This window comes from Meles meles, chromosome 7, assembly GCF_922984935.1.
Source record: "Meles meles chromosome 7, mMelMel3.1 paternal haplotype, whole genome shotgun sequence".
Lineage (NCBI taxonomy): Eukaryota > Metazoa > Chordata > Mammalia > Carnivora > Mustelidae > Meles > Meles meles.
Window position 1 is genome coordinate 16,815,609 of NC_060072.1, and position 21,983 is coordinate 16,837,591.

Here is a 21,983-nt window from a genome sequence, read left to right on the forward strand (position 1 = left end):
CATTTCTTCAGAGATGTCCAACCAAGTTCCTGTGGGCTGAAGAGGTAGGATATATATAAATACACTCCTTCCCAAATAATACATATTAGCTAAGCTAAAATTTCTAGTTGCCATCACCAATAAAAAAAAGATTTTTCAAGTCTTAGCTGATTAAAAGTTAGGAAATTACTCATTTTATACTAATAACAAATGGGCACAATTCTTACAAACAGAATGATAATTTCTCTGAATACTAGGAATTTATTCCAATAAAAAGGAGACAATTAAATTCTCCACTGATAACTGTAATCTGTAATTTTACTAGTTATTTTACTAGAAAGTAGTATTTTACTGCTTTGACACTGATGAGAACTACTAACTAGTTTATTAGAGGGTTGCAATTAGGTAATGCTAAAGAGTAGTTAAAATAGTTCCATATGTGGCAAATCAAATATAAAACTCATCTAATAAGCATGTTGGTTCTCTATCTGCATGGCTACATGCATCTATACTAGTACCACTCAGATTTCTCTTCATTATTCGAAAACTCAGCCCAGAGGGTGAAGGGAAAACAGCATTCTTATAAATTACAGATGGGAATATCAACCGGTACAGTGTTTTTAGAGTATGTAGCAACATGTATCAGAATTTTAAATATTCATATTATGTGCCCTAGAAATTTCTCTTCTAGCAATTCACCTTTCAGAACTTTAAGAGTCTCCAAATACAATGAGATAAATATGTAAGGACGTTACCTGCAGCACTGTTAATAACACTAAAAAATGAGAAAAACCTAAATATTTGTCAGTTGGGGAAGATTAAGTAAGTTATGGTATACATCTTTACTATCAACTGTTAAAAAGAATGAGGCAGATCTATATGTAGAGAACTATGATAAGCATATTGTAAAATAATCTGTGTAGTATTACACCATTTTTGTTAGGAAAAAAGTAGTGCATGCAGAGGGAAATAGCTATGTTTATCACACAGACATCTAGAAGCATCACATCACAATATTAACAGCAACTGCCTCCAGAGAATGAAAGTGGGAGAAAGAGAAATGAAGGAGATCACTCAGTTGATGCACTCTATGTTGTTTAAATGTTTCAAAGTATGTTTTGCTTCTGCCTTATTTAAAATAAATAAAGTAACACCTGGTTACACTGATCCTTACACTGTAGCCTACAGAGAATGCAAAAAGTAAGAAATTATAAGGGGAAATACAAGAAACTGGGGAGACCGTATCTAGGAGACATTATTATGAAAAATAATTGAAAAAAATGAAAACCCCGCTACAGAGTATCATAATGAACTTCAGCATAAACATCTGCTATATACTCAAGGGTTGAATCAAACTACCTTAAAAAGAATATGTGAAAATACCTTATGATCATTTTGGTCCTTGATTTCCCTGAAAAACCGAATATCTTTAATCAACCGAGATTTGATATGTTCATCATACATAAATTGGCTGAATATATAGAACTTCTTTTTCAAAAATTGGTAGGTGAAATTAACCTATAAAATTGAAATACAAGAAATTGGGCAAAGTTAATATAAAAATTAATCTCAAATCAATGTGAATGAATAACAGTTATCTATAAACACTATACGAATTTTCATAAAGTCTAATATTTACAAAGTCTAACTCACACTGGAAATAATAAATGAAGTTTTTTTACTTCAAGTTTACAAAACTTTCTATAAGCTCCCCTTAAATATTTTAACTACACAAAAGGGGGAAAAAAAGAAAAACAAAAGGAAAATATTTTCCTACCAGAATTAAGAGTTATAGTGAGAATCAAAAACTCAGATTCAACACTCTAGTTTTTAAGTCATAAACCACAATCAGAAGTTTTTGTTCCTCCGTCTGCAAGACTACTTATTACTAATCTACATGTCTAGAATGATAATGAAGTAAGAAACACGGTGCTCTTTGAACTTTCCTGAAGGAAGACTTTGAATTATTTACCCAGGAATATTCTGAGCACCTCTTATGTGCAGGGCACAGTCTCTCTGCTCTCATGCTAGACATGGTGCTTGTCATCATGAAGTCTATATTCTAGCAGGAGTGACAGACATTTTAAGCAAGTATATGCTAAATAAATTATTAAATATCTACTACATAATTCATACAATGAGAAATTCCAGTGCTTTGAGAATGAATAATAAAAAGCCCTGACCTAGACTCAGAAAATCCTGAAAAGGTTGAATTTGAGCTGAAATTAAAGCCATAACGTAGGATTACTTCTGACCTATCTCCTCCACCCTCTTCCAGCCTACTGTTTTGGCAAATATATGCCATTTTTAACAGTCTTCATTTACCCCGTTTTAGAAATGGGTGTTTTCTTGTAACTTGTCTTGTGGCTCAAACACTGCTCTTTCTTTTTATCATTTATTTTTTATTTAAATTCAATTAATTAATATATAGTATATTATTAATTTCAGGGGTAGAGTTCAGTGATTCATCAGTCTTATATAATACTTATAATACTTATATTATACTTATATATATAATAGTGCTCATTACACCACATGCCCGCCTTAGTGTCCATCACCCAGTCACGCCATCCCCCCACCACCTCCCTCTCTTTCAGCAATTCCTCAGTTTGTTTCCTATGATTAAGAGGGTGCCTGGATGGCTCAGTCTTTTAAGCATCTGCCTTCAGCTCAGGTCATGATCTCAGGGTCCTAGCTCCCCGCTCAGTGGGGAGTGTCTGCTTCTCCCTCACCCACTCCCCCTGCTTGTGTTCTCTCTCTCACTGTCTCTCCTACTTTGTCAAATAAATAAATTTTTAAAAAAAAAAGAGTTTCTTACCATTTGTCTCCCTCTCTCATTTCATCTCGTTTCATTTTTCCCTGCCTTCCCTATGATCCTCAAACACTGCTTTTTCTTGATCTCCTTACTACTATTCATGTTAGTAGAAAGAGTTTCTTCTTTATCCTTCCCACTCTTAATAATGGGTACTGCCAGTCTCTGATTTTGTCTCTTCTATACTCATTTAGTCATCACCAGACATCAGGAACGTACATTCATTAGTGTGACCAAAGATTAATGACTATACCCCATGCTAGAGTGTAATCACCATGAGAGCAGGAACTGTTTTTCTCACCCTAGTGCCCAGCACAGTGCCTCAAACAGATAAAATACACACATAATTATATCTACTATATGATGAGTATCTGACAGATGAGGTCAAAGAAAAGTTTACTTATCCTGAAAAGTTCAGACATGACCACTACCTGGATGACTCCTTATTTTAAATTATATACTCCGTCTCATTTCTATGTTGGTAACCACTAAAACAGAACTCCAATCACATCTCCTATCAGCTCAAATACTTTAATGGGTCCCCCACAGAATAATAAAATGACCCCTATGTAATTTCCAGTTACACAACTCCTCCCTATTCCCTTACTTTCAAACTTATGCTTAATAATATTTTAGTATTTAAGCATTCACAGCCTTCTTCAAGGAGAAATTAAGTGTACCCTGAAAACCAGGTAAATTCAAAAAGACTTTTCTTGTATGCAGAAGAAAAAATAGCATACAAATTCAAGTGATTCTCTCAAGTGATGATGCCAACTTCTAAGATTCAAAGTCTTTTTAGTAAATTTCTACTTTTAAATAATTAGTAAGCCCCCCCAAAAAAGAACATGACTGATATTAAATAAAATGCTATCAATGTTTCATTTGCAAAAGCAACTTTCAAAGAATATCAGACAATCCACACAGATACATATATTTATGTCAATGTGTTCAAATATCCAATGCTGTTTATAACGATGATCCTGAGATGATAAGATATTAAAAAATGCCTTTTGTACCACCAAGCTTCCATCACATCCAACACAATTTTAGTGCCAGATTTTTTTTTTTTAAGATTTTATTTATTTATTTGACAGACAGAGATCACAAGTAGGCAGAGAGGCAGGCAGAGAAAGACAGGGGAAAGCAGTCTCCCTGCTGAGCAGAGAGCCCGATGTGGGGCTCGATCCCAGGACCCTGAGATCATGACCTGAGCCGAAGGCAGAGGCTTAACCCACTGAGCCACCCAGGCGCCCCATGCCAGATATTTTTTTAAGATTTTATTTTTAAGTAATCTCTGCAGCCAACATGGAGCTCAAACTCATAACACCAAGATCAAGAGTTGCATGTCAATCGGAGAAAGACAACTATCATATGATCTCCCTGATATGAGGACATGGAGAAGCAACATGGGGGGGTAGGGGGATAGGAGAAGAATAAATGAAACAAGATGGGATTGGGAGGGAGACAAACCATAAATGACTCTTAATCTCACAAAACAAACTGGGGGTTGCTGGGGGGAGGTGGGATTGGGAGAGGGGGAGCGGGCTATGGACATTGGGGAGGGGAGGCGAACCATAAGAGACTATGGACTCTGAAAAACAACCTGAGGGTTTTGAAGGGTCAGGGGTGGGAGGTTGGGGGAACAGGTGGTGGGTAATGGGGAGGGCACGTTTTGCATGGAGCACTGGGTGTTGTGCAAAAAGAATGAATACTGTTACGCTGAAAAAATTAATAAAAAGGAAAAAAAAAAAAAAAAAAAAGAGTTGCATGTTCCACCAACTAAGCCAGCCAGGTGCCCCCCAGACATTTTAATTATACCAACCAGAAGAATGGAAATTCAGGTATAATATAAATAGGCAGCAGTGTATGTTTACCAGAATATTCTACGAGAAAGCTATTTGCCAAACCACCAAATTAAACAGGAGTCTATTACCCACCGAACCCCCAACAAAGTTTCTTACTGTTGTATTCATGATTCCTGTGCCATGTGTTCGAATTGAATTAGCAATATGCCGAATATTAATAGTGTTCAAATGTTTGTTATTGCTTGTTCGTTCAATAAAAATCTGCAATGAAACAAACTTATGCTAAGTAACAACACAATCCATCGCAAACACTGGCCAGTTACACAAAGAAAATTTTACAATCTATTTCATTAGAGATAATTTAATTGGGAAGTCATTCAAGAAGATAATATAATCAATGCAAGGGAATAAAAAGATGATCTCTAAACAATTGTTTTCTGCTTTATTTCACTAGTTTTCACTAATGAGAATCAATTCTTTGCCACTCAGCCTTCCTACTACACATCCACCCACATTTAAAAAGAATTCTAAAACCTACTCACCTGATTGTTGAGATTATAGAGGTACCGAGACACAAATATATGAATATTTCTCATAATTTCCAAAACATCCAGGCCCTACAAAACAACCCACACAGTTCTATTATTCTTGAAGGCAGACTTGTATCAATGCAGTGACTTACCACCAAGATTTTTAAATTACTTTAAAAAACAACTATACAAACGTATGACCAAAGGCTAAGGAGCCTTTTAACTGTTACAATCAGAACTGTCTCCTTGGGGAAACCTGGCTGCTTGTTAATCTTACCCCTTTTGAAAGACAACAGTTATGTTCAGAATTTCAGAGATTCATTACTCAATCATTTCACCATCATTCTTGGGAATCTTTGTTTGTCTTCCCAAAGATCTTCTGTACATTTTACTAAATAAAATAAGGGCCAGATTCTAAAAAGTAGTCAGGATATGTGGTGATATTTATAAAATACATACTATTTTTCAGGCACTGTGCCAGGTTTTTTACATGTAAGTCTCAAAAAAACAATGAGGTATTAGTCTTATAAATTCCACAACTGAGGAAAATGAAGCTAAAGGAGTTCTCCAAAGTCAAACAGCTAGGAAGAGGCAGACCCCAGAAATTTTTAGAAAATCAAATTTCAAATCCTTATGCTTCTTTTAATTACACTAGACCACTTTTAACATATAAGTTACCTATGAAGAATCCTTCATTTTTCAGTTAATAATCTAATGTCTGATGGCATCATATAAATTATCCCATAGCTCTTCTAACTAGGGCTCAAAGGAGCATCATAATATCCACTAAACTTTTTATTATCGTTTTTCTCATGTTTCAACCTAAGATTCTGTTTACTCACTTTTTCTCCTACTAGGTTATAAGTACATGAGCTGAAATTATTTCTTTTTATTTCTATATCCCAAAACATAGTTCAGTGCCTAGCATCTTTTCAGTGAATACTAAATGTGTAAATGAATGAAAGGATATACAAACAGATCCTGGAAATGCAGTAGGATGTAGGAAAAATTATGATCCTAAAATTTTGGGAATGAGTGTTTTTTGATATGATTTCTGGGTTTTCTTAGATAAAATGTATGCAAATTAACTAAAAACATAAACTTTTGTACTCATGAGATACTACCTTATTGTAAATTAGCTCACTGAATTAGCAAAGCTAAATGCTTCTAGGCACTCGTCATTTTAAGAATATATTTACAATTATACACATTTAACCATTTTTTCCTAAGACATTAAAGCTTATATGTTATACCCACGTTTAAAATCCTTAGCTGAGATCTTAACTTCGTACAATTCTGCACAAGTCACCTCACAATCCAATGTTTCTGAAACACTATCTCAATCTATACAGCTTTCAGATGTTCAACAAAAGGCAGAGTGTAAACAGGAAGCCTGTGGTAAATTATTCATAAAGCAAATTAGCACCATCTAAATTTTTATTCTTGTCAAATATGCAGTTTTTAGGGGTGCCTGGGTGGCTCAGTGGTTTAAGCCGTTGCCTTCAGCTAGGGTCCTGGGATCAAGTCCCGCATCGGGCTCTCTGCTCGGCAGGGAGCCTGCTTCCCTCTCACTCTCTCCCTGCCTCTCTGCCTACTTGTGATCTCTCTCTGTCAAATAAATAAATAAAATCTTAAAAAAAAAAAAATGCAGTTTTTATAGCAAATATTTTCTTGAGATATAAACACTACAAACACGCTCTGCTAAAAACACTTTATACTATACCTGTTCCAAAGTCTGACTAGGAAGATGAGCCTCTGTCATAACCAATCCATAACGCTGGGTAGCTAAATTTCTCATTTCACTGTAAGTGGCCCAGTCATGAAGAGCTACTGTTGTTAGATTGTAGAAGGTCTTGTCTAGGTAGTGAGTTACGTAAGCTACCAAAAGAAATATATAAATAAAAAACTTTTTGATTCATGAAAGAAGAAGAGAAATGAAATTTTTGGAAACGTCTTTGAACATTAAATTTTTTCCTTTAAAATAAGGTATTAGGAAAATAAAAATGAAGAAACAAAAAGGAACTAAAGAATAAATGAATAACATAAAAATACTCTCAAAGGTTTGTTTTTATTTTTTCTTTAATGTTAAGGGCAAACAGATATAGCATATGACTTTAAGAAGGAAAGCAAAACACCCACCTCGAATGTCAATAAAACGATTAAAAAATCGAATTGGATTCAAAGAGAAAAAAAGGGCCAGGTCTTTCATGCCAACTTTGAAAGGATTTCGGTCATCCAGCTTTAAATGAGTGTGAACAGAAAGTCGTAGATCCTTCTCTATCTCCTTGCATAATTTATCCAGTAAATGCTATTCACAAAAGAATTGATATGTTAATTTTTCAAAATAATATTCCAACTGCATTGTTCCTCCAAAGCATCTATGCTTTGAGTTTTATAATCAGTGTAATGATGAAAAAATTTTTCAAACTGTTTTAAAAGTCTAAATAAGCTAGGTAAAATATTTTTACTGACAAGATGGAAATTACTTTGTTCTCCATTTTATTTTATTTTTTTTTTCATTTTATTTTTTTTAAAGCTTTTTATTTTTAAGTAATCTTTACTTCAAATGTAGGGCTTGGACCCACAACACCGAAATCAAGAGTCACACATGCCACTGACTTAGCCAGGCAGGCACCCCAGTTCTCCATTTTAAACCAATGATTTTTGGGGACGCCTGGGCAGCTCAGTTGGTTAAGCGTCTACTTTAGGCTCAGATCATGATCCCTGGTCCTGGGATCAAGTCCTGCATGGGGCTCCCTTCTCAGTGGTGAGTCTGCATCTCTCTCTACCAGCTGCCCTTGCTTGTGCTCTCTCTCTCTCTCTGACAAATGAATAAATAAAAATCTTTAAAAAAAAAATTTTTTTAAAGAAAATAAACCTATGATTTTTTTGACCAGGGAGCTGTTAGATAAATTCTAAGTTTTTATTTTCATTAATAATTAAAACCTTTGAAAAGAACTTCAAAAGCTGTCTGATGACTTCATTACAAGGAACATGAACATATAATATAAGTATAACATTTATGGAAAGAAGTAACCAAGAAGGATAGGTCCTGAGAACTAGCAAAAGAAATTTTTTAAAAGCTTCCTTATAGGAGTGCCTGGGTGGCTCAGTTGGGCATCTGACACTTGATTTTGGCTTGGGTCATGATCTTGGGGTCATGGTATCAAGTGCCATGTTGGGCTCCATGCTCAGCAGGGAGTCTGCTTGGGATCCTCTCTCTCACTTTCCATCTGTCCCTCCCACCACACTCTCTCTCTAACAAAATCTTTAAAAAAAAAAAAAAAAAAAAAGCTTCCTTATTATAATAATCGTTTTTTTAAAAATCACAAAATTCATTGCCCTAAATGTAAGGAAATTAATCATATTTTCTAGTCTGCCATGAAGTTCTAAATACTGGCCAGACACGTATGTTATTGTAATTTTTATTATTTTTTTTAAAGATTTTATTTATTCATCTGACAGAGATTACAAGTAGGTAGAGAGGAAGGGAAACAGGCTCCCTGCTGAGCAGAGAGCCTGATGAGGGGCTCAATCCCAGGACCCTGGGATCATAACCTGAGCCAAAAGCAGAGGGTTTAACCCACTGAGCCATTCAGGTGCCCCACGTATGTTATTTTTAAATAAGAATAGTTAATACAAGAAATTATATAAAATTTTTCAGAATTTTATCAAACCTGAATATCGTTTATATTATAAGTTCACTCATTTTTATTCTCTCCCTCCATATAATATTGCTAGATGAAAATTCAAAGATATCAGTGTTTATAATATGCATTCCATTAAAACAAGAAGGTACATACTACACTGCATTTGATTTGTTACACAAGTATATCTTTTAAATTTAGAAAATTTAAATAAACAGCAAATTTTAGTCAGTGACACTCCAAATAATTTAATAAAATATCGGTTTAAGTTGCAATAACTGCATTTCCATTAGCAGCACGCAATTTTCAAACCAATTTTTCATTTGCATTCTTCTAATAAACAGAATTTTAAATTCAAATCTACAGGGGTGCCTGGGTGGCTCAGTGGGTTAAAGCCACTGCCTTTGGCTCAGGTCATGATCTCAAGGTCCTGGGATCAAGCCCCGCATCGGGCTCTCTGCTCAGTGGGGAGCCTGCTTCCCCCTCTCTCTTTCTGTTTGCCTCTCTGCCTACTTGTGATCTCTGCCTGTCAAATAAATAAATAAAAATCTTTAAAAAAATAAATAAATTCAAATCTACTATTTACTAAAGTGAAAATTTTTTTCCGAATTCCTAGTCTGAATTTCTATTAAAAATTGGGAATTAGGGACACCTGGGTGGCTCAGTCAGTTGAGCAACAGCTCTTGATTTTGGCTCTGGTGGTGATCCCAGGGTCTTTTTTTTTTTTTTTTTCAATATTTTATTTATTTGACAGAAAGAAATCACAACTAGGCAGAGAGGCAGGCAGAGAAAGAGGAGGAAGCAGGCTCCCCGCAGAGCAGAGAGCCCGATGTGGGGCTCGATCCCAGGACCCTGGTGATCCCAGGGTCTTGAGATTGAACCCTGCCTTGGGCTCTGCACTCCGTGGGGAGTCTACTTGTCCCTCTCCATTCCCCTGCTTGTGTGTACTCTCTCTCATAAATACATAAAAAATATTTTTTTAAAAAATTAGTAATGACTAATTTAACACAATAGTGATACTACAACTAAAAAGAAATCTTTTGTTCTAGACAGTGATTCATAAATAACTTATGACTGATATATGAAAATGAATATATAGTATATATGTAAATGAAAGCCTGCTTCAATCTAGAAAGTTTTTCCAAATATTGAAAAACTTATAACATGTATTTGGAATACAATCTCGAATAGGATGTTACCTCGTTTAAAATTTCCATAATTTCTTTGTCATAGCAATCCAGAAGTATTTCATAGGACTCTAAATGCCTTGCATGCATCATAGCAGGTACACAGTCCCGTAAAGCACTGAACATGTACTAAGAAGAAAATTAGAATGTTCATGAATTTAGAAAAACCAGAGCTCTAATTAAGAAATATCACAAAGGGGTAAAAAAAGAAAAGGAGTATCACACAGGTTAATTATCTTTAAAGACAAAAATCTCAATCTGAAGACTTTTTTTTGACACATCTTACTTTCCTAAATAAGAAGAGCCAGGTTTTATTCTCTAACGCAAATACTTTAAACCAAAAAAAATTCATATTCACTTATCCTTTCTTGTCTGGAGCACTGAAATACTTATTTCCATAAGGAAATAGATCTCAGTAGTATATACCTTGCAGACAACTAAATGTCAGACTATTGTGACATAAACTAAAACCAAGTGAAATAAGAATGATCAGGAATATGAGTATAAAAGTTAGTTCATTAACATTAATATCAAATTTAGCTAGACTAAATGCTTATTAAATATGTACAGCATTGTAAAAACATTAGAGTCAATTTTAAAATGATTTATTAAGTCAAATGATTGCATTTAAAACTAATTAGAATGGTTGGTATGGTGACTAAAAATGATGGATTATTTTTTACATTATTCTTCACTTACATGTAATCTGGCTGCATCAACGGCATTTTCATATACATCATCTAAATAAATTGGGAAGACAGCTCGATGCCAGTATAAAAAACAACAGTCACACTGTGTTTGGACTCTACAATGTAAAGTAGTAATTAGTGGTAGCAAAACTGAAGTACCCCCCAGCCCCCAAAATAATGAAAGGAACAATATTCTATACCATAATGGCAAGAACTCAGTCTTACCCATTTTTTATTCCCTGTATCATATAACCCAAAATTAGTATAGAAAAGCCACAAAATAAATATTTTTCAATCGGAAAAATTCTAAAGCATACTTGAAAAACAAGATATATAACTTTTAAATAGTTAAAATCTTCAGCATTATTTGGTATGACTGAACTTACAATACTTGTACCACATGCACCATTTTACCTGTCCCAAAGCTGAAAAGCAGTCTTTTAAAAAACTGTGACAAAAACAAAACAAAACAAAACCAAAAACCCAGTTACACTTAGCCTGTCTGTCTATAATCTTTGCCAAGTGACATTTTCACACGATTCTATGGCAACAAAATGATCATTAAGTATCTTATAATGAAGTAGGGTCACTATTTCTTCCAAAGATAGAAAGTTAAATGCTACTAACTACAAAAGTCTCAGCTTCTCAGAACAGAAAACAGTAAGTTTTAAATGAGTTAAAACAGTAAGTTTCAAAAATTAAGCATTAAATGAAAACTGTGCTGTAACCTTAATTCACCAGGGAATCAAATTCAGAAGACCCATTTTCCCTTCAGGAAACTTACTGCTCCCTCAATAAAAAGAAAATAATAAAGTCACAAGGGGCTTCCAAATACTAATTCATTGGAGTGAATTCCAATTCATGTATCAAAACAAAATTACAGAATGTGACATGTGACATGAATCTCTAAGTCCCTCACAAATAGATGAAATCTTGTTATAAAGCAGCAATTTTAGGGGCGCCTGGGTGGCTCAGTGGGTTAAAGCCTCTGCCTTCGGCTCAGGTCATGGTCTCAGGGTCCTGGGACCGAGCCCCGCATCGGGCTCTCTGCTCGGCAGGGAGCCTGTTTCCTCCTCTCTCTCTGCCTGCCTCTCTGCCTACTTGTGATCTCTCTCTGTCAAATAAATAAATTAAAAATTTAAAAAAAAAAAGCAGCAATTTTAAAAGTCCACTAGGCTAGTGGACAATCACGGCAATCACAATTGCATCAGGGTCTAGCAGAGGTTCTAGGTATCACATGTTCTCATGGGAGTTCTTTCAGAAGCTACCTCTTTATTGTAGAAGCAAAACTAAAATATGATCCCTAGTCATAGTCTCATTTGGTCATGCTAAAGGAGTGACAAGGAGGAACTAATGGTCTGTCTAGGTTATATTTCTTCCCTTGCTATGCTAAAAAGCAAATTGGTGTTTCTATTAGCCTTCTCTTTTGAATATCATTATATATCCCTACTTACCTTTCTCTAAGCTCACTGATAAGATCCAGCTTTTTCATGACTACTTGCAGTGGAAAGAGTTCTTCATCTTTAAATGTTTTCTTTCAGGAAGGGGAAAGAATGACAGAGAAGTTGCAAAAGTAAGGACAGATTTCTTAGGTCAGTAATAAGGGATCTGTGAAAGCTCAGATTTCATTTTCCCTCCAAAACAGCAATATACTTACCATTTGTGTGCCAACACTTAGTGCCAAAGAAACAATAAGTCGTCGTTGCCTTGTGCTTGGCCCATTAAGAGTGTTTTCAGCCAAAACTAGAGCAGAGAGCACATCAAGACGCTGTTCGCTATATTTTTTGTCAGAAATTACTCTTTTCTAAAAGATAAAAGGAGAGAACAAGAAATAACAGTTTTATTTTTGAATCAATAACAAAAGATTCTGAAGAAAAACTTAAGGGTAATGTTTTCCGGGATTCAATTTAAGAGAGCTTAGACAAATGCTTTCCTTGTTCATCTTTTTCTGATGTTATATGCTTTACTTCTATAACATTACCATTTAATGCTGTCAGGGAAAGCAAATGTATTAAGCATATTTTTAAATTTCCATATTAGGCTTTTTGAGAGGCAGTTCAAGATAACAGCAGAGGCCACATTCTAAAATTTCCATATTAATTTAAGAAAGAAATTATTTCTTTAAAGAGGCATATCTTAAAACTATACTCAATGTTGGGACACCTGGGTGGCTCAGTCGGTTAAGCCGCTGCCTTCGGCTCGGGTCATGATCCCAGGGTTCTGGGATCAAGTCCTGCTTTGGGCTCCTTGCTCAGCAGGGAGCCTGCTTCTCTCGCTGCCTCTGCCTGCTTGTGTGTACTCTCTCTCTCTCTAACAAATAAATAAATAAAATCTTAAAAAAAAAAAAACTATACTCAATGTAATTTTTTTTTTAAAGATTTTTTTATTTGAGAGAGAGAGCAAGAACAAGAGAACACAAGCAGGGTAAGCAGTAGAGGGAGAAGAAGCAGCAAACTCCCCTCTGAAGCTGAACACAGGGCTCAATTCCAGGACCCTAGAATCATGATCTGAGCCAAAGGAAGACATTTAATGGACTAAGCCACCCAGGTGCTCCCATGATGTCATTTTTAAATACAAGAGTGTTAATATACTACATGATGCAAGTTCAGAGTTAAGACAACCCTGATCGCTCTAAGTAACAATCACAAAATACCACGGAGAAAAAGGGCCAAGAATTATTATGTTTGAAGGCATGGAGTAAACAGATTAAACTAAAAAAACACATATAAAACAACAGATAGCAAATTAAAAAGATAATTATGTTGAATACATAATAAACTTCATACCTTGGCCACAGATATAGAATTAAGAGCCTGATGCTGAAGGTGTTGTGTTATATGTGAGACCGAATCAGCCACAACCATGCTTCTTCTGTAGAACATATGCTCTATTGCCTTAAAAGAACCACAAGGAAATTGTGAAAATCAACTTAAAACTTTTAGGCAAATTATAGAATACCTTGAAGACCCTGGGTTAGGTAAGGAATTTGTAAATGAGATCCAAAAGCACTGTGATATAGGATAACATTGATAAATTCAACTACATTAAAATTAAAGAATTTCTGTACATCAAAAGCCACTATTAAAAAAGTAAAAAGGCCTAAGTATGAGAAAATTTTTGCCACACACAAGGATTTAGTACTCAGAACAAATAAATGAATGGAACATTTTTAATGGCAAATAATTTAATAGAAAACTGAATAAAAGAACTGATTTTTCACAAAAGAAAAAGCACAGTCAATAAACACTTGAAAAAGACCCCAGCATCAACAATCAGGGAAATAAACACTACAAATAAAATAATTTACCTCCCACCAAAAAAAAAAAAAAAAAAAAAAAAAAATCCAGATAATACCAGTGTTGGTCCGTTAGGGAACAATGGGAAATCTAGTCCACTGGAAGGTAGGTAAACTGACAGAATGTAGGAAACACGTTGGCATCCTCTTGAAAAGCTAAATATGTACATAACACACAACCCAGCAATCCACTGTAATACTTCAGAATAATACTTCAGAAAAACTCTTGGCACAATTACACCAAGAAACATATGCAAGAACAACAACTTTGTTTATAAGAGCAACAACTGGAAACCACCCAAAGGTCCACGCACAGAAAAACTATACAGCAATGAAAATGAAATGAAGTGAAAATCATCCCAACATGTTCAAATGAGTTTTAAAAAAAGCAAGTCAAAAATATATGAAGTATTACTTCATTAATATAAACTTCAAGAACATAACTAAACAATGAATGGTTTGTAGATTCATCCATATCTGGTAAACCAAAAAGAAAAACAAGGGAAACATAAGCATCAAATTCAAGACAATGGTTTCCTCTGAGGGAGTGGATAAGATGTAATCACCAAGGGATGGCACAGGAGGTTTGTGAAAATATTAATATTTCCTAAATGGGATGGTGTGTTTTTAAGTGTCTATTTTCTAGTTATGTTTATTAAATACATATGTGTAAACATACATATACATACATTTCTGCATTTATAATAAATAAATTATATCTTTAAAAAAGGCTAAAAATCAGCCCAAAATTTTAATTTCTTAAGTAAATCTAAAGACATTAGCAGAAATAGCTAGCAAATTTTTTTTAAAGGTTTTATTTATTTATTTGACACAGAGAGAGAGGGATCACAAGGAGGTGGAGAGGCAGGCAGTAAGAGAGGGGGAAGTAGCAGGCTCCCTGCTGAGCAGAGAGCCCAATGTGGGGCTCAATCCTAGTATCTGAAATCATGATCTGAGCCAAAGGCAGAGGCTTAACCCACTGAGTCACCCAGGTGCCCCGCTAGCAAATTTTTTAATTTCAATTTTTACAAAAGTTAAGTGGGTTCTCCTGCCTACAGGGGGTTTTATTTATATAGAATATGCTAAGAAACATTTTATCATATTTTCAAAAGTATTGAAATCACAAGATCACAGCATTTTCTCTGAATTACAAAATAATAGCCTCATTTTGACTAGCCTCATATGCATTTCAACATAATAATATGGATCTCTTTTTTTTAGTATAGTTGATATACAATGTTACATTAGTTCAGGTGTACAACCTAGTGATTTGACAAGTTTATATACTATGCTATGTTCACCACAGGTATAGCTACCAACTGCCCCATTACATTTCTATTTCAATATCACTGACTATATTCCTCATGCTGCACCTTTTATTCCCATGACTTACTCATTCCATAACTGGACACCTGTACTGTACTGCCTCTCCCCTTCACCAATTTTACCCAACCCTCTACACCTACCTCACCCCGCCAATAATCATCAGTTTGTTTCTTACACTTAGAGGGCTGATTCTGACTTTTTATTCATTTGTTATTGTTGTTGTTAGATCCCACTTATGAAGGGAATTATATGGTATTTATCTTTCCATCTAACTTAATTCACTTAGCATAATGCCCTCTAGGTCCATCCATGTTGTCTCAAATCTCATCCTGTTATGGTTATGTAATATTCCATTACATATATACCACACTTTATCCATTTGTCTACTGAAGGACACTTAGGTTGTTTCCATATCTTGGCTATTATAAATAATACTGCAATGAATATGGGGGGCAGGTATCTTTTCAAATTAGTTTTCAGTTTCTCTGGGTAAATATCTAGTTGTGGAATTACTAGATCATGTGATATTTATATTTTTAACTTTTGAGGAATCTCCATACTACTCTCCACAGTGGCTATACCAATTTATAGTCCCATCAACAATGCATGAGGGTTCCTTTTTCTCCACATCCTCGCCAATACTTGTTATTTCTTGTCGTTTTGATATTAGCCACTCTAACTGGTGTAAGGGGATATCTCATTGTTGGTTTGATTTGCATTTTCCTGATGAGTGATGTTGAGGATCTTTTCAACTGTCTATTGGCCATCTGTATGTCTTCTTTGGAGAAATGTCTCCTTAGATCCTCTACCCAGGTTTTAATTGTTTTGTTTTGTTGGTGTTGAGTTGTATAAGTTCTTTATATATTTTGGATATTAACCCCAAATATCTTCAGCCATTCAGTCAGTTTTTTTTGTTTTGTTGACAGTTTCCTTTGCTGTGCAAAACCTTTTATTTTGACATAGTCCCAGTAGTTTATTTTTTGCTTTTGTGTCCCTTGCCTTAGGAGACATATCTAGAAAAACGTTATGGCCGATAAAAGAGAAATTATTGCCTGTCTTCTCTTGCAGGATTTTTACGGTTTCAGTCTCATATTTAAGTCTTTAATCCAGTTTGAGTTTATTTTTGTGTATGGCATCATGAAATGGTCCAGTTTCATTCTTTACATGTAGCTGTCCAGTTTTCCTAGCACCATTTATTGAACAGACTGTTTCCCCACTGTATATTCTTGTCTCCTTTGTCATAACTAACCATATAATTGTGGGTTTATTTCTAGGGTCCCCATTTTGTTCCCTGACCTACATATCAATTTTTGGGCCAGGTCATACTCTTTCATAATTCAGGGAACATGCTTAAAACTTGAGTAAAACTTTACTAATACTTAAGCTAACCTTTTCATTGTCCTCCTTCTCTCTCACTAAATGCTAATTTTTAATAAAGTTTAAATACATAATTCATAAGAAGTTACTCAGAAAATTTCTTTCAATGGCCAGTTTCTTTAGCCAATTGAGAGTACACTTCGCCACAATTTTTTTTTTCATTTTAAACAGTTTTATTACACAGTGTTAATATTCAGGACACTTCAGAACACCTTGTACTTCTAATAAGATTTTTGGTAAATGGCTTTAAAGTGTTACTTGAGTATTTTTCTCATACTGGCTTTCAGTCAAAAGTACTACTTGGTGATTGTTTAAAAGATGTTAATTTGATTAAACAGTTTATCCTTCATAACCTGAGACATAAATCCATGGATAGCATCTTTTTTTTTTTAAAAGATTTTATTTATTTATTTGACAGACAGAGATTACAAGTAGGTAGAGAGGCAGGCAGAGAGAGAGAGGGAAGCAGGCTCCCCGCTGAGCAGAGAGCCCGATGCGGGGCTGGATCCCACGACCCTGGGATCATGACCCCAGCTGAAGGCAGAGGCTTAACCCACAGAGCTACCCAGGAACGCTCATGGATAGCTGCTATGGTAGTTTTACAGCTGTCTCTTGTAGCTTTGGCAAGTTTGTTTTCTGACTTTCTGTCATGCGTTTCTAAACCCAACATGAAATTCCCTCGTCCCAGCTGGGCTTCTGACTGTTCTAATTTTTCAGAGAAATCAAAGACCTGAGCAGTGGCATAGTCTGCGTTAGTAAGCAAACTAGAGGAACTCAGTGTATTCACCCAGTATTTATTGCACAAAAACTCAAGCAATTTATGATCCAATAAGGATTTGAAATATGAGACTTCTAAGGCATAATATTGTTTGTGATGTACACCAAAGTCTTCTGTTTTATTAAGTGGGATAGTCTGATACTCAGAAGGTCCTTCATCAGGGGGTTTGGTAGCCCTTTGGGTATGTCCTAAAGGCTCTAAGATTCACTTCCCCTGCTGATACTGTTCTTGTTGGGTCAATTACTACTGCTATGAATGATTCCTGAACTGCTGACTGAGCATCTGAGCCGTAACATCAATCCCAGAAAGCAGCCATAGCCAGGATGGCTGTGATACCCGCCAATTGCATTTTCAAGGCAGCCAACCTGTTTGGCGTTTTCTATATACGCACCCATGTACTCATATGCAGCAGCCTAAGCATTTACTCAGGTTTCAGTGCCCTATAAAAGCAAGCAAAACTGTCCATAATGATCACAGTTTCACCATTCACCTTTCCCAGCATTAAGCCCACCACTTCTAAGTTGCCTCCTGATCTGCCATGCATCACCGTTTTCAGTAGAGCCAATGCTGAGATTTTGCAGTACTTAAAGTAATGGTAATCCTTAGTCTAGGGCTTTGCCGCCAGTATTTCTTGCTGCTGTTTCTTGTCGTATTTGTAGATTTCATTGATGTTCTCGCTTCCAGCCGTTGTTGGCCAATTCCCAGGTTTTCTGAGCCACAGCACTCCCAGATGCCACCATCACCAAGGAATCAGAGAAGTTGTTGCCTCCACAACCAAGATGCAACTTTACCTTGCTAGGTTCCCGGGTATGGGCTTCAGACCCTTCCCACCATAGGTGCAAACTCGTACTAGTCCCTAGAGGCAGCCATGACACTCCCACTATTTTTTATTCTCATAATCAAGAAGTCTAATATTACAAAAGCACCTTAATTTAAGCACAGGTCATTTCCAATTATAATGGCAAGTAAAATAATTTTAAACATACCTTGAGAAGTTCAACAAGCCTGCATAATGCCTTAACTGAGGTTTTGGTCATTGGCTTTTGCATCGACATGTAGAGATTCATTGTGGTTTTAATAATGGTACTAATACTGTATGCATATAAGAAGCCCTATAAAAAAATAAAACACTGATTATAATTACAATAAAAACTTTCATTTCTTCAACATTTCATTCTCTATGTAACAATAATTATTCCTCAACTTGCCAATAACTATTGTTTGTAAAGTTCATTTTAAAGTCTGCTCTTAAGGTTTTTAAATACTTTTCCGCATACAATATACACATGATGGTGAAGTTTCAAAGTAACCCTTAAAAGTGTATTTAACCCATTACATACCATAAGTTTAGTACTGTTAAACTTATGGTATGTAATTATAGTTAAAGAATCTTCCCATTAAAAAAAACACACAAACCCTTCAGAGAAATTATCTGAATGTCAGGAAGATATCTATTCAGCCTTATGTTACCTGCCAGACAAGAGTATAAAGACTCCTATCTGCTGCAGACAAAAGCTAAGGACCCCAAGGAACTAGGAACTGAAAAATGAGAAAGAGAAGGATAGCTGCTCTCTGGCCAACACATGTATCAAAAGGTATTTCTCACTTTCAAGCCAATTCCCCCTTTCCTTTTCACCAAAGCCAATCACCACTGTCCATTTGCTACCGCATCCCCTGCCTATACTGGTACTAATCAGAGTTTTTCTCCTCCTGGCCCAATTAGAACAAATTTCTTCTATCCTTCTATTCACAAAAGAAGAACACAGGTCTTGTGAGGTTTAAAAAATATTCTGAGTGCTTGCAAACCCAGGGAAATAGGATGGAATAAGAGAACAGGAAAAAGAATATTATCTCTCAGATGTATTTTCACTTAGACCTAAAAAACCACACAGAAACATAATAATAAAGATTCTTTGGGTTATCAAGGACCAAAAAAAAGATACATGTTACAGTTTAGAGATGAACCTAAACGATACTATTGTGGATATATCCAAGGAGCTGGGCAGAAGCGATATGCTAGTGATTCTCAGCTTTCCTTCTCTTCCTCTATCATATGTGAGAGATCCAGAACTCTCCCGCACCAGTGTCACAATGACCCAGTAAAGGAGTGATAGTCAGTACAGACGGGAGGGAGGAGTTTCTCTGAACCAATAATGGCTCTGTGATAAAGAGATATGCTAAATTAAAGAATAAGAAATGAGAAAAAAGGTAGCATCCTAAGAAAGGTGACAGACAATAAGACTAAAGCTTGGGGCATACACACAGGAAAGAGCCCCAAGTCTTAACCTTGTCAGATACAGGACTATTACACCAGACTCCACCCTAGCGCAGCACTTATAAAAGTTAAAAAGCAGACGCAAGGAACAGCAAAAGTGTAACTCCAAGGCAGGGAGAAAAAGAGAGTTTCTTTTTTGAGGGGTGATGGAGGAGAAAGAACTCATAGGTTGGTATCATACCATTCAGATGGCCATTAATTTGCCTCATTTAAAAGAATGTCATTTAAAAATCTAAATGGGGAGGGAAGAGATCTAGGACCTGTTTCTGTTAATGGCAGAATAAATAAATTGGACCAGTCTTCCTACAAAGAACAACTAGCAAATCTGGGCAAAATATTTTTTTAAATCTCTTAGAAGGCATCAAATAACTACCACAAAAATAAGGTAATATAAGGGCAAAATCTAGAAGACAGAAACCCAGAGAGGTGAGCCTGGCATTTGTGGCCACTTCCCTTAAGAGACATCTGCCCATTCCAAAAGAGAATAAAGACAGAAGCGAAATGTTATCTTTCAACATCTCACAGAAAGGAAAGGGAGATGAAAATAGGAGTTTATGGCCCATCGAAGAGGGATGGAGGTCCTGTAAACCTAGGTTCTGGATCGGGATCCTGAACAACTACCTTAAAAGTAAGGATGAACTCAAAAAAAACAGCCATCATGGGATTTAGGACCCATTTCAAATCATCACAATCCATGACTGAGTTGAGGTGATCTGGGTTGCTAGTTGTCCTAGACTAGCTGTACATCAGAAGCAAAGATTATTAAATCTTCTCTGGAGGAAAAAAAAAAATCCAGATCTTTCAATTATATCCACAGTTTTTCATATAAAATGTGCCACACATTATAAAAAAATAACCAGGCATACAAAGCAATGAGATATATCCAAAAACCAGAGAAACAAGAGATAAGAGAAACAGCCAGATAATGAAATTATTAGACATGGGTTTCAAAATAATTATGCTGAATATGTTGAAGAAAATGAAACAAAATTTATTCAGAAGAAGAACTGGAAACTATAAAAAACCAAAAAGCTAAAAAGTAAAATAATTAAGAATTCAGTGATAGGTTTAACAGTAGATTAGAGATAGCTGAAGAGAAAATTAGAGAGAGAGAGAGAGAGATAATAAAACAAAAAGAGCACTTGCAGACTTAATGGCTGAGAATTTTCCACAAATCCTGGAAGCTCTACAAATCCCAAGCAGCACTGACACAAAGACTACACCTAGGTACCTCAGAGTGACATTACTGAAAACCAAAAAGTAGATCTTACAAGCAATCAGAGAAAGACTCACATTGAGAAAGCAACAAAACTGACAGCTGACTTCTCAACAAAAATAAAAGAAGACAGAAGACAATAAAGTGGGGAGGAAGGAAGGGATCCTGCCAACCCAGAATTCTGTATGTAGCAAAACTGCCTTCAAAAATGAAGTTGAAATAAGACATATTCAGACAAAAAAAATGGTGATAATTCATCATCAGAGAGACATTTTAAATGAAATGCTAACAGATATTCCACAAATAGAAGAATGGAGAGATGCAGGAAAGACAGAACAGATAAATATGTAGGTAAATCTAAACGGACCCTGACTATAAAAACAGCGGCAGCAATAAAACCACCTTGTGAAGTTTAATATCTAGAATAAAAATAAACAATAGCAGCAGGGGTGAGAAAGTGATAAATATAATTAAGGTGGCTTAAGATCCTTACACTGTCTAGAAAAAGATAAAACTACTCATTTATTCTGGAGTTGAAGGTTAAATGATATATCTTAAAATCTCTACAGTAACTATTAAAAAAACAATAAAATTATATAAAATTAAAAACCTAATAGTGGGAGAAATAAAATGATGAAACTAATTCAAAAGAGGAAGAAAGGAAAAGAAAAAGGGACATAGAACAAGTGAGACAAACAGAAAGCAATTAGTCAGGTGCTACTTTAAATCCAAATACATCAGCAATGACAGAAAAAATAATGAAAAAGGATGCCTGGGTGACTCAGTTGGTTAAACATCTGACTCTTGGCTTCAGCTCAGGTCATGATCTCAGGGTTGTGAGATTAAGCCCCATATCAGGCTCCGCACTCAGCACAGTCTGCTTGTTCCTCTCCCTCTGCTCCTCCCCCCACTCATGCATCTATCTCTAAATAAATACATAAAATCTTTTTTTAAAAAAATGAAAAAACAAAGATTATCAGACTGAAGAAAAATTTATACTACTTCAGGAGGCAGACATTAAATATAAGGAGTGGATTGGGAGGGAGACAAACCATAAATGACTCTTA

General features: G+C 35.5%; 1 protein-coding gene across 1 annotated transcript in view; it reads right to left on the reverse strand.

Moving 5' to 3' along the window:
* Positions 1 to 21,983, reverse strand: part of WASHC4 (WASH complex subunit 4) — a 61,939-nt gene that overhangs the window by 17,102 nt on the left and 22,854 nt on the right. Inside the window, exons 15-25 of the mRNA XM_046012341.1 lie at positions 18,412 to 18,537; positions 13,436 to 13,543; positions 12,307 to 12,453; positions 12,104 to 12,183; positions 10,660 to 10,765; positions 9,973 to 10,089; positions 7,266 to 7,434; positions 6,850 to 7,004; positions 5,139 to 5,213; positions 4,753 to 4,857; positions 1,363 to 1,497 (exon numbers count right to left, since the gene is read on the reverse strand). Of these exons, the coding sequence (XP_045868297.1) occupies positions 1,363 to 1,497; positions 4,753 to 4,857; positions 5,139 to 5,213; positions 6,850 to 7,004; positions 7,266 to 7,434; positions 9,973 to 10,089; positions 10,660 to 10,765; positions 12,104 to 12,183; positions 12,307 to 12,453; positions 13,436 to 13,543; positions 18,412 to 18,537 (1,323 nt within the window). The remainder of the gene's footprint in view (positions 1 to 1,362; positions 1,498 to 4,752; positions 4,858 to 5,138; positions 5,214 to 6,849; positions 7,005 to 7,265; positions 7,435 to 9,972; positions 10,090 to 10,659; positions 10,766 to 12,103; positions 12,184 to 12,306; positions 12,454 to 13,435; positions 13,544 to 18,411; positions 18,538 to 21,983) is intronic.